The following is a 13,436-nucleotide window of genomic DNA, read 5'->3' as shown; positions in this document are numbered from 1 at the left end:
TCGTTTCTCTGTAGCGTTGTGAGCGGTGTAGCCAGGCTGGGGCGACAGTGGGCTGCTGTCTCTCTTCCTGTCAGAGTAATTACCACTTCATGTGTGCTCGTGCCAGCCATTGTGTCTTTCAGAGCGATAAGAAGGTCTACTGTTACAAACACCGTGACCTCGTCAGCAACAAGGTTTCGTGTTGAGCAAAATTACGTTTCTTTACGTTTCTTCATAACCCACACTCTTACGTTCTGTGAATTAAAATAATGATTTCCTCTTTTATAGGTGATGAATGGATTTGAGGTTCTCAGACGAGTCTATGTAGATTTTGAAGGCATTAACCTTCGAAGGAAGTTTCTAACAGGCTTGGAACCAGAGTCCATTAATGTAATGATTGGTATGTAAATCAATAGGAAACTGAAAAATCATATACCAGTTCCCCTGATGTGAATACAGTAGTCACTGGGCCAATAAACCAGTTTTAGTAGCAGCTTAAGTGCATCGAATAGATTTTTCCGAGCTACCCGCACATATCATAACTTTATTTAGCTTTTTTTTATTTCCATAATAGGCTCTTTGAAGATACACAGATTGGGTGTGCTGACAGAGTTATCTGCAAATGCAGGAAAATTGTATCCTGTGGGTTACCAGTAAGTAATATATTATAACATTTATTATATTGCTTTAACATTTTTACAAGAGCTAACATGTAGGTTAATAAGATACAATACCTATGGTTTATACATTACCCATTTCCATACATTTATAAAGTTTAACCCATTTTTCATTTTAAAGTGATTATCTAAGAAAGACTGTTGCACCATTCTTTTAACTTGGTGCTAGAAATGTCTTGACAACTAGCAGTATTTTTCAGAAGGTCATTGGTGTCGTTTTTAGGTGCACTCGGTGGTACTGGAGCACAGTCGACCCACGAAAGCCATGCAAGTACACCTGCAGAGTGACTGATATACAGCCATCATCACCACGGAAAACGCCACATCTAGCGCGAAACCAGGAAGAGAACTGCACTATTGCACACAGCCCAAAACAACATGAAGGTGAGATTATTCTAAGCTTCACATCCTATCTATAAGTTTTTGTTATGAAACTGAACTAATTTAAGGGATAAATGTAAATTAAAAAACTAATTGGGGCAAATAGTTGTATTTTAGTTTATGTTCATCTGCCATGCATGATGATTAGTGTTGATTTATAGGGACGTAACTACAGTAGCATTGCCTCTCTATATTTGGTAAAGCTTTTCCAACTTGTGAATCAAATAAGCAGGTCCTCTGGATGAAACACCAGCTTATTCCTTTCCACTGGTGCTTGTATTACTGGTGCTTGTTATATTAATTCTTCACACTCTCAAATGATAAACTGCCTGGTATAAATGGGACACTGAAAAATGGTCTGTCGTATTGGTACTCATAAAAAGGAAATGTATTCTATGTTTTTGTTCTAGTCTGTTCTGCTGTATTCTAGAGTTGGTTATGTTAGATTATGAGAGTAGAGTATATTGAGATGTAGGCAAAATATATGTAGAAAACCCTTCTCTGTCTTGTTCTTTCTTTACGAAAATTGGTCAGCATTGTCACCCAGTAGAAAGTCTTGGTGAAAGTGTTTGTTCAGTTTGACCGAATGGTGCTAGTGATTACTGCGAAAACAGTTAAAACGACTTCGATGATACTGCACTGTAAAGAATTAATAAAGAAGTTCAGGACTCGGTTTGCAGTTTGATATAGACGCCCTATTTTACTACTCTTCAGGAACATTTCTTGGATGAGTGGTGAAATGTCATCATGAGCTGAATGCAAGTCTATTCAACAAGACTTGATGCTACTGCGACACCGACTATGACCTAGATAACTGAAAACCTTCAAAGACTTATTTAATTATTTGTTTCTTAGATATGGACACCACAGAGGCAGATCTTGCCATGAAGCTCACTCCCAGCACCCCGTCTCCCAACTCCAAACTGGACTCAGGAACAGGATCTAAAACTACTGGGCACCCTCACAACAGGAGACCAGCTGGTGGGACATTCAGACCATTGCCCTCACCAGGTGTGTTTTCCTCCCAAGCTAACAGTAAAATAAAATGCTTTTTGTTATATGTATACATTTTTTATATATATGTGCATGTTTCCCCATCCATAGGGACTGCAGTTTCCTCTTCCCATCACATCCTGACCATCAGTGATCTTGATGAGACACGTCGGTCAAGAAGGCTTTCCTTACGCAGCCGGAATGCCTCACCTCCCCATACATCCCCCTCCGGGCCAGTGAAATTGTGCACAGGAGCTGGTCTTCACCCCAGATCGCTCCCATTTAGCTCGCCTGTCTCTCCACTTGGCTCTCATGAAAACCCCTTGAGCTCTCTGTCACCTCGCCGCAGGGGCCGCCCTCCTTCCTCCCCTTCTGGTGCTACTTCGGCATACTCCCCCCGGCAAGGTGCAGTTGCGAGTCCCCCTTCAACTTTCGTCTTGTCACCATGTCACTCTCCAAAGATTCAGCAGCACTTAAAGGTAACACCACAAGAGTCCGCAGAAGTACCTCAGGATTTCTCTGCCTCTTTAGAGCCTGAAGATGCTGCTGGAATGCCAGAGGAACGCATCTCCATGATTGCAGTTATGAACGATGGTGACACAATGCCACTGTCGTCAGACCAAGAATTGCTCTCTACACAGTTTGATACTGACACAGATGTAGCCGTTGCCTCTGTGTTGAATGAAAAACTTGAATTCGATGAGGCCTTGCTAAATGAGAACGTGGCCTTGCACTTTGGTCAGCATGGCAGTGGAGCAGAAGTGGCAGAGCAGGGACAGGGGTTACTGACTGAAGGAAACGGCTTGGTCGATGAAAATCTAGTTTCAGGCGCAGGTGCCAGTAGATACAGCTCCAGAATAAAAGATTTTTCTGGCCTTTCAGCAGCTGAAGAGCAACTGGAGCAAGAGTCAACTAATGAAGGCTCTGACCATTACTTTAATTTCTCTCGCACAGTAGTAGTCTGCGATTCTGCACAGACAGGGTTAACGCTCCTTCCTACCTCGCAATCGATCTCTCAGCTGGATGGAGCGGACAACAATTCAGAAAGTGATGCAGGTGAAGCCAGTGGAGAGGACAATACTCAGGATGTAGGGAATAGTTATCATAGTCAGGACACATCAAAGGGCACTGCTTCTGTGGGAGGACACTCTGGAAGCAGGCTAGTGTGCACTGGCAAAGCTGAGTCCTTTGTGACAGAATCTGTACATATGGACGATGAGCCAAATATCTTGGAGAAATTTCAGGGATCGGCATTCTTACAGAAGAGTGGTGACATGATTGTTGACTCTGTTGCTGAGGTATTCGCACCACAAGAAGGTACGTCTGTGAAGGATTTAATGGTGCAAGAGATGCAGCTGACACCTGAGGCAGATGTACAAGATGTGGTGTTATCGCCTCCCATGTTTGACACAAGCAGTGATCTACTTGCCGGACATGAGGACATTCTAATGGACAGTGCGCCACTGGATCACTTGAACGAGGTGGTGCTGGATCCGGCTAGTGATGATTTTGTCTCTGCTCAAGATGGAAGCTTGGTGAATATATGTGACTCCTCAGCGTTGGGCAGCCTTGAGAAAGATCCAGAGCAGATTGCCTTGTCAGAACCACCTCCTATGAGCAGTGTTGGAAAAGTGAGAATTATCACTTCTGGTCCAGCCCCACATAGAAGTTTTATTATCCCACAGCCTGTTACACATCACAGAGTAGTCAATATGGCTGTACCTACTGTCACGTCCTTGCCTATGTCTTTATCTGTTAACAATGTTTCCACGTTACCTGCTCTCTCAGTTTTTCCACAAAGAAACCACGTGGTCACTTCCTCTCCAGTTGTAATTAATGGTCCGGACTCTCAGCTCAAGGATGCAACAAAGGGCCGACCTCTTGCCATCCGCCTTCCTACCTCTACAAAAACAAGTGTGACTGGTGCATTGTCTAGCCCTCAAGTTTTGCTTGTCAACCGCTCTGGTCAAATTTTAATAAAAGACCCACAGACCAATAGTTACCAGATACCTAGTGCTAGTTCACCTTCTTACAGCCAGATTAGCCAGATTGCTAAGATCATCCACAGTCATAACCTCGTTCACAGAGCCGTTCCCAGAGTCCTGGTGACCCCAGTACCACAAACAAGCCCCAGCCAAGGTCCAACCACACATGTAGTATCATATACCAATGGTGCAGCACCCTCAACTAAAGTTTTGATCAGGAGACTACCTCAGAAATCTTCAGCAGTGCAGATGAGCAGCGGCAGTATACCTATGAGAGGAACCAGTGGTGTAAAGCTAAAGAATGTGTCAGTGCCAAGTACACCAGTGTTAGAAAGGATCCAAGGGGAGGATGCACAGGCAATAATTGAGAGAGCCATGGCAAGCCACAGGGACATGACAAACCCCCATGCGCTGAGCCCATCCCACTTCCAGGTCCACCCATACCTTAATAAGCTACAGTCTCCTGAGTCTACTGATGTGGTTAAACAATTCACAGGATTGCATCGGCAAACTAAGCCCAACATTCTGTCCCATTCGAGGCCTCAGGTCAGGGTCAAGAGGGTGTCGTCAGTATCAGAACGAACTGTTGTAAAACAATGCAAGACCACCTCCACAGAGCCAACAGTTCTTAGCTCTCAGGATGAGCTAAACAGGTTAGTCAGACTGTTACCAGGAATTAAACATGTGCTTTTGTGTTGAAAACATACAAATCATAATGTCCTTCCTCAACTGTAGATCACTTGGAGTCCGCATTAAAGCCCCATCCATTAAGGAGGTGCTGCATTTTAACCAGCCAGAAGTTGAAAATCTTTGTGAACCAAAGAGTAACGAAGCCAAAGAACTTGAAATCGAAAGGTTCGCTATTAAATTATATGCACTTTTACAAGTACTACAGTTAAAGTCTTTAGACTCACTTCAATCCGTTTGCTTTTTATAGAAGTATTCCAAAGGAATGTGAACCCTGTGAACTGCAGGAAAGCGAAAGCAACCATGACAAAAATCATGTATGGGTCAGCTCCAGAAACAGTGACTTGTCCGACTGGGGCCCCTGTTCAGGTATTGCTGAAACAACTTTGTATTGTAATGATTTTTTATTTGAGTATTCCTGAATGGTGAAACCTTTTTTTTTCCCCCTTTCATCTAAGGATGGAGTTCAGATGAGGATTCTTCATCACCATTTAAGAACGAGCAAGATGGGTGTTCCAGTCAGGATAAGCCTCACCTGTTGTTCAAAATTACTAGTGATGATGGCTTCAGTGTGGAGGCAGATAGCATAGAGGGTAAAAAACTTATTCTGCAGTGCCGTGATGCCATAAATAAAAAACAAATATTCTACTGTAAAGAATTTCATTCGTATTTGGCATCAGAAGAGTATTTATACCTCCATTTTCTCCTTTCTCGACTGCTTTAGTGGCTTGGAAGGCAGTAGTGGATGGCGTCCAAGAGGCACGGACAGGCTACAGACTTGAGCAGCTGCCACTGGGCAGAATGAGTGGTGCCAGGGTCCTGGGTGTCCTTCACGATGCTGTGCTGTTCTTGCTGGAGCAGCTGCAGGGGGCCTCGCAGTGCTACAACCACCGATTCCGGTTCCACCAACAAGAAAAAGCTGAGGAAGAGCTACCGATAAACCCTAGTGGCTGTGCTCGTGCCGAAGTCTATACAAGGTATAAACCAGTAAAAGAATTCATTTTTTATCATTATATTAATATATTTTATATAAGATATTTGAACAGTGTTGCAAGGCCACTAAACTTGTCAGTAGGCTAAAGGGTGACTTTTATTTATATTTTTTTCAAGCAAACTGCAAAAATAATGAACCATACAATTAGGCAGTTGAACAATAGCGATGTTCATGTTATCACAAAAGGTTTCTAACAAAGATCAATGACCACCAAGCCAAGTGAGTGTGGTCTGTGCAGTGATGTTCGGGGTGTGGCTGTGGATGTTAGGGGTGTTAGGGGTGTGGCTGTGGATGTACTGATATGACTGGTGTGTGTGTGTGTGTGTGTGTGTGTATATACACTGGCAAATAAAAATTAATTTTATAACTAGGGCAGCACTAGCACATCTGCTATAGTGATGAGAAATTTTCACTCTCGCTGTGGCAAGCGCAAAAAATCGAGACAAGCACACGGCCGCCTGCCTGCAGGTTGAACTTTTGCAAGATAGTTCTCTAACTTCGGATAGCAAATTTTTAACCAAACACTCATTTTGGAGGCATTACATTTTCGGGCTGTCAGTGCACCCGTTTGTGCGTCTATCCGAGATACTCTTAAGCACGAAATCTCAAGAACAAACATTGAATGTTTGTAGAATTTGCATGGAATTATCATCGTAACCAGAAGAGGAACTGATTAGGTTTTGGAATTGATCCAAACAGGGTCAAGGTCACAGCAAGGTCAACTCTTCTGAAACAGTTTTTCTTCAATAGCTTCCTTCATGTTTGGCATAAAGATATGTTACTTGCATGATCATGTTCATGGAATCAAGGTTTATTTTCCGGCTATCTTAAGATTTTTGCCATCAGTGCGTCCATCCGTGCGTCTGTCCGAGATTCTTGTCAGCGGTATATCTCAAGAATGAGTGGTTGAACGTTTGCAGGATTTATACAGAATTATCATCGAAACCAGCAGATGAACTGATTAGATTTTGGAATTGATCCAAACAGGGTCAAGATCACAGCAAGGTCAAATGGGCTAGACTTGGTGGTGGTGGAGGAGGAGGCATCCCCGTGGACGCCGAGTTGGACTTGTTTTTTAAAATCTGTCAAGAGTCTAATACGACTAGTCAGCATTTGAGTTTGCTCTAATTTCAGCACCTACTAGCAAGGCTATGAATTTTGATTAGGCTACTAGTTACTTCAGTAAATAACTTCGTCAGCATAGATATGTTCATATTTTGCTGAATACAAAAGGTGGTGAACAGTTTAAATGTCAAACATTTTTCATTTAGGCATGCTGTTTTTGGACCAGCTCTAGCTGTGCTTAGCGTGGGTAGTTTGGCACCTATAGTTACTATACTGGAGATGTTTTATTTATTTTTTTTATTAAATACTACTGTATGAAAAGCTATGCTAAGTGGGCAAATTTGGATCTTTCACACAGGAAGGTAGAGTATTTGTCACCTGTCATGTGAAAAGCTCTATATTTTGAGAATGAAATGATGGAAGCAGGCTGGGATGTATAAATTGGGAATGAGAATTTAACTTATGAAAAAAATATCCAAGGAATGTAATGCCACTGACCGGCTTGCGTATTGTATTTCCCTAATGGTGGTGTAGTAATGACAAAATGTCAACTGCTACATCCCAGTAATTTACTGCGACCAAAATCATAGGCCTACTGACTACTAGTGACCTAGTTAATATTTTAAGAGTAGATGTTCTGACGTTATGTTTATTTAAAAATATAAAACACGTTTAATTTTGATAACATTTAAATATAAGTACTTTGTTGTTACACAGTGCATTGGGTGGTATTTGCTGGTACACCGTGTATTGGTGTACATGTCGGGACTACAGATTTTTCCCTGCTCCTTCTTCTCTCTTGCACTACATTGAGCTCAGTGTCTCATATGTCCATAACGAAGAATACTTGTTTCCCATCCTGCAGGAAAAACACTTTTGACATGTTTAACTTCTTGGCCTCCCAACACCGGCAGCTTCCTGAGAGCAGGCCGTGTGATGAAGATGAGGATGATGTCAAGCTCAAATGCAGCAGGTCAGTTTGTAACTGTACATTTTTTATTTTATTTTTTTCTTTCTGGAACATTATCTGTATATATCTTACGGATGGAATAAACGGCCTCCCTTTGTGTGAATGTGTGAATGGAATATGCCTCTGATGTTTGTGAAGATAACTTTTTTTTTTTTTTTTCCCTCTCTTTCAATTCCAAAATATTTTAGACGTGCCACCAGCATGGAGTTACCAATGGCAATGAGGTTCAGACATCTAGAGAAAACCTCTAAAGAAGCTGTTGGGGTTTATAGGTAAAGCAGCCAGATTGCATCTGTAATGCAGGTTTTTCTCAGTTCCCTGTGAAAGAGGTTGTAGAACGCATGTGTGTGATGAAATTTAAATTGATGTTAAGCTGCACAATCATGCCTCTGATATTGCTGTGAGTACCTGAAGATTATGTGCGCTCATATGGGTTAAAATGATTTTTTTTTTTGGTAGATCTGCTATTCATGGGCGTGGCCTTTTCTGCAAACGCAACATAGAAGCTGGAGAGATGGTGATCGAGTACGCTGGTAATGTCATTCGTTCAGTCCTGACTGACAAGCGGGAGAACTATTACAGCAGTAAGGTATGTAAGATGGACGATATCGAGGCATTTCAGAGTCAATCTGAAAAGTTTATGCTCTTGTCTTTTTCTGCTCCTCACACTTCAACGTCATCCCTTTATGTTTCTGTCTCGCTCTCTGTCGCTCTGTCTAGGGCATCGGCTGCTACATGTTTCGCATCGATGACTTCGATGTAGTGGATGCCACCATGCACGGCAACGCAGCACGTTTTATTAACCACTCGTGTGAGCCGAACTGTTACTCGAGGGTTATTAATGTGGAAGGCCAGAAGCACATTGTCATATTTGCACTGAGGAAGATCTACCGTGGGGAGGAGCTCACTTATGACTACAAATTCCCGATCGAAGATGCCAGCAACAAGCTGCACTGTAACTGTGGTGCTAGGCGATGTAGACGCTTTCTCAACTAGGAGAATTACTACTCTGAATGAGAGGGATCTGTAACAACTGCGCATGGGCCAGATGGGAAGAAATGAATAGATGGAGGAAACAGAAAAATGTATTAGATTATTCATGTTAGAAATCTGTTCCAACTTTAGGACAGTTTTAGTCCAGGTAAGACATTTTCTTCGATCTGGGCTCCTGAGTGACGCAACAGGAAAGCTCGAATATGACAATGCCACAGCCATCTGTTATGGGGGAAGCCAAGAGATCAAAAATGGCCGTGCTGTCTGGATGGGAAAAGGAGCATCCCTGTCAGTCAGAGCATCACTGACCAACCTTGGGTGTATGTGACCTCGTGTATATCGAAGTGGGCGTCTAGTGCTTTCCTAAATGTGTGTGTTCAGCTGTGCTGTGATGTAGCGTGAGAAGAGAGATGGTAGCTGGCCTCACTTGCCTTGGAGGAAACACATGCCAGCTTTCACCCTCTTCAGCTGGTGATTCTGAAGTGATAAAGGAGAGCTAGCTAGTGTGCGTCTAATGTGTGCGGCATTTGCTTAACATGGAGGCGGTTGAGTTTTCAGTTTCCATTTTTTCGTCCAGAAAAGTTCCCTTTGTATCTCTATGGCCATATTTTATTTTTGCTGGAAAATCCAGAGCAAATGACTTTCCTTTTTAAACACGTTGAACATCGATACCTTGTGTATGTCCCGTTAATGAGTGCTCACATCCATAGCGCTGGACCTCATTACACCAGGGCTGTAGAATAAAACAAACAGTATTTTAGCTTTTAAATGTGTTCTTGCTACTGAGTTTGAAGCTCTCCATAATACCTGGAGAATCCACCACTGGCACCTTATCATTGTGGCTCTGTATTTTATCAGAGAGTAGCTGGATTATTAGAACTCATTTCCACTGAACACATGGTTGAGTTAACGTTTTTAATGAAGGTAATTTTCACTGCATTTTTTTTTTTTCACATATCTTTGACTCCGTTGTCATTTACTGCGCCTGAGTTGTGTGAGATCTAGCCAGCTCGAGTCGTACGACTTACTGCAGCTTCCTACTGTCACATGCTTGTACAGATTATTTTTTACCCCTATTTTGAACTGTAAGAAAACGGGGTGTATAGAAATGGAAGGTGTTCAGTGGTCTACACTGGAAACGTTATTTTAAATTTTTAAATGAATACCTAGTTTTTATACATTTTTCATTGTGCTTTTTGGAGAGTTTACCCCCAGGACGTCGAAACATTTATAGCATAAGCTGTGAAATCTTCCAGCTGTAACCAGCACAATCACAGCAGACTTAGAAGACAAGTGAGAGCATACAGCTGTTCCTTAACAGGTCAAACACGTAACCTGAAGAGAGAACCATCCTTCTTATAGCTATGAATGATTCCTTTAATAAATTCTCTCTTCTGTAAGTAATACCAGGGACTTTGAAAGTCTTCTACCTCAGTGGCTAATGACCAGTGATGGCTAGTGAAACACCGTGAACAGGAGCATAAACCTTTGCTACCATGTTCTACACTAGCATTAAATGTATGCAATGTGACTGCAGGTTTTTTTTTTTTTTTTTTTGCTTTCAACAGGCTTCAGGTCCCTACTTGTATTTGTGTACAGAATGTTTTGTTTTCTCAATATGAAGACTAAGGATTGAGTCCTTAATTTAGCTTGAGGAACTGCTTCCACGTTATTTGGCACAATGGCAATCTTTGTATATAGTTGTACAAAAATTTGAAATGTTTTTTTTTTTATGCACTTTTTTATTTATAATGTTCTAAATGTAATAAAGTCCTGCTTTAAACAAAAACTATTTACCTTTTTTTTTTTTAAATGAACTTATTACATGAATGTTTTATATTTGTGCAGCTTGTAAAATAAAATTTGCCACCCAGAGGTGTAGATTTGAATGCAAATACTTGGACAAGTTGTTTCTTTTTAAGAATCTAGTAGAAATGAACACTTGCTGGAAATAGCAGTTCATGCCAACATCATCTGCTTGCTGTCTAGACCTATTAAGAAACATTCATATTATGAAAACAGTTTGTATTAATTCAACTGTAAATGTAAAGCTTAGTTGGCTAGCTAGCGTGCCAATGCCATGGAGATCTGTCATCTGGAAAACACATTTCCCCCGAATCATAGCAGAGTAATTAGCCAGTAAAATGATTAAATGTTGGGTTCACCTTACATGACTTATATATATTTAAGGATTTGAAATCATAAAGCAGTCATGCAGTGGAATACAATTTGTTTTTCTCCTAATTGAACATGACTTCTGTATAAATATAATATCCATGATTTCATTGCTGTTACTTGAAGATTTCAGCGTAGAAACATCTCACGTATTTTCCATGTGAGCCCAGTTTTTGTTAGGCTGTGATTCATCTTTGCTAAAATTATGTTTACTAGCAGTGTTTGAAGTACAGTATGAAATGCTAATTAATCAGTATAGCAAAATCAAAACTCTAGCTATTCTGTTATGCATTAGTGTTCTCTATTTGTGTCCTGTGAATCAGTGTGTTCCTCAGGCAGCCACTTAAGTGGGACAACTTTCCACAAGCCACAATGAACAGTGAAGGCTGTCAAGATCAGGATGTGAACAGAGAAGGCTGTGAAGGTGGCGTTTAGTATTTCCATTAATGATCCTTTGACGGATTAAGATGAAGCATATGTGTGGTTAACTCTGGGATACTGCTTGGGCTGTTTTTACTCGGGATAAATATGGCATTAATTTTTGCAGTAGAGAATTTCGGGAGAATTTTGGGAGGCGCTGTGGCCTTGGTTTGATCCTGAGCTCAGTTTACTGTCTGTGTGGAGATTGCATGCATGTTCTCCTCATGGGTTTCTTCTGGGTTTCCTCCTACCTCTCAAAAACATAAATTGCTCCTAGGTGTGATTGTGTATGCACGGTGCCCTGCGATGCACCAACGTCCCTTCAAGGGTCTAGATTTACTGCCAGTCTGACCAAGATAAAGTGGTTACTGTGAGCGAGTGTGTGAGGAGACCTTACATTTCTGAGAGAGAATTTGATTTTTAGAGATAATTAAAATAATAATAATAATAATAATTAAAAACTGATAAGATAGCACAAATGTAAAAAAAAAAGTCAGTCTGATTTTTATTTTGAACTTTTTTTTTTTTTAAAACTGCTTTTATTTACAGAAGTCTTTTTTCTGTACCACGTTACCCAGGATCCCAAAGTGAAACACACCAATCAGAGGTGTTGCTGTAGCCATGGCAATCTTGTGTATAGTCATCCTCTGCTGTAGGATGTTTTGTTGAATGTGGAGCATAATAACCTAAATCAGACAGGAATACTGGGAGATGATAATATTCCAGGATAAGGCTGGCAAAAATACATGACAAGAATGTAAAAATGGAGCAAATGCGAGTCAGTGACCTCATCGACATGATGCAGTGCATTATGGGAACAGTAGTAAGGATGTGTAGTATTATCAAACATGGAGTAAAAGCTACAGGCATAACTATACATACACACACACACACACACACATATATATATATATATTTTTCCTTTTATGACCACCAAATAATTAAAAACATAAAGGTATAAAATATAGTGCAGAGAAGGGCTTGAGAAGAAAAGACATTTAAGTTATTTTTGCTAGACATGTGCTTTTGGGATATAGAGCTCGGTCATTCTGAAATGCATGCACCACTGACAGGCTCAAAACTGGCCTTGACAGCCAAACTTAAGATGACGATCACCTGAGTGGAACTGGATAGTGATGTGCAACCTACATGCAACCCACAGCACCGAATGTCTTCTTTTGCACAGTGCAAGGAAGAGCTTTAAAGGAGGTTTTTGACTGACAACCCAGCAGCACCCACGCTCCATTACACATGCTTTAGCTAGTATGGTGGATCATGAGCAGATTGGCCTGGCATCACGTCATCAGACAACGCTCTACGCCCAGATGCGCCCTGCCCAAGTACAGATCCGCCGATGACATTCAAGTGAAAATTTACAATATTACATTGTGCATGGAATACACTGGCAGTATGTTAGCTGTTCTACTGCTAACACTGGAACAAATATTCCAGTCTGCAAAAGCTGATTCTTCTGTCAGTTGATTGACTGACACCTTTTGCTCCTGTCAGTGGGAAACCTAGGCCAGGACATGGCGTACAACAACTTGGTTTGCACACAAGTGTAAGCATGGTTAGCACCATCAGCTTCAGGGGATGTGTGTAAATCAGCGCTGTAAAATCTGTTCTGTGTGCCAAGGCCACCCTTTGGACATGCTGCCCTGGAAAGATGATTGCAGGTTTCAGGAACATGAAACCATCATAGTCAACCAGGTCACTGAAACCTGGTTCCACAACACCTAGCATTGGATTAGAGTGAGCCCTATGCAGTGGGAGTCACATCCTAGGCAGGTCTTTAAGAGTGTACTAAAGTGCACTTTAGAGTGTAGCCATGACTAGCAGGGCTAGTCTCATTGCTCATTGGGCAACAGTTTCATCAGATCATGTCAAATCAAGAGGGTCGTTACTGTCATTCATCTTGTATACATTGGAATGAAATGTCGTTTCTCCAGGACCATGGTTCAACACATAACGTAATGGTATTTATTGCAAATATCGTCATACACCACTTTGAGGAACACCTAGAAATTCTCCAGCCCTACTAAAGGAGGGAGATGTGGTGAAAATGTGGCCATCAAGTTGAAGAAGGAACTCCTTAACCAGGTGGACATGACCTTGCT

General features: G+C 41.4%; 1 protein-coding gene across 4 annotated transcripts in view; it reads left to right on the top strand.

Moving 5' to 3' along the window:
• Window positions 1-10,619, top strand: part of kmt2ba (lysine (K)-specific methyltransferase 2Ba) — a 39,468-nt gene extending 28,849 nt beyond the window's left edge. For all 4 annotated transcript variants that reach the window (XM_053231373.1, XM_053231374.1, XM_053231372.1 and 1 more), the window contains 14 exons: window positions 15-173; window positions 268-379; window positions 554-632; window positions 880-1,040; window positions 1,893-2,048; window positions 2,142-4,668; window positions 4,751-4,870; window positions 4,953-5,071; window positions 5,161-5,295; window positions 5,427-5,679; window positions 7,627-7,734; window positions 7,920-8,003; window positions 8,191-8,320; window positions 8,452-10,619. In XM_053231373.1, the coding sequence (XP_053087348.1) occupies window positions 15-173; window positions 268-379; window positions 554-632; window positions 880-1,040; window positions 1,893-2,048; window positions 2,142-4,668; window positions 4,751-4,870; window positions 4,953-5,071; window positions 5,161-5,295; window positions 5,427-5,679; window positions 7,627-7,734; window positions 7,920-8,003; window positions 8,191-8,320; window positions 8,452-8,727 (4,419 nt within the window). In that variant the 3' untranslated portion in view covers window positions 8,728-10,619. The remainder of the gene's footprint in view (window positions 1-14; window positions 174-267; window positions 380-553; window positions 633-879; window positions 1,041-1,892; window positions 2,049-2,141; window positions 4,669-4,750; window positions 4,871-4,952; window positions 5,072-5,160; window positions 5,296-5,426; window positions 5,680-7,626; window positions 7,735-7,919; window positions 8,004-8,190; window positions 8,321-8,451) is intronic.
• The last annotated feature ends 2,817 nt before the right edge of the window (window positions 10,620-13,436 follow it).

Source organism: Pangasianodon hypophthalmus, chromosome 29, assembly GCF_027358585.1.
Source record: "Pangasianodon hypophthalmus isolate fPanHyp1 chromosome 29, fPanHyp1.pri, whole genome shotgun sequence".
NCBI classification, from domain to species: domain Eukaryota; kingdom Metazoa; phylum Chordata; class Actinopteri; order Siluriformes; family Pangasiidae; genus Pangasianodon; species Pangasianodon hypophthalmus.
This window is presented reverse-complemented; position numbering and strand designations above follow the sequence as displayed.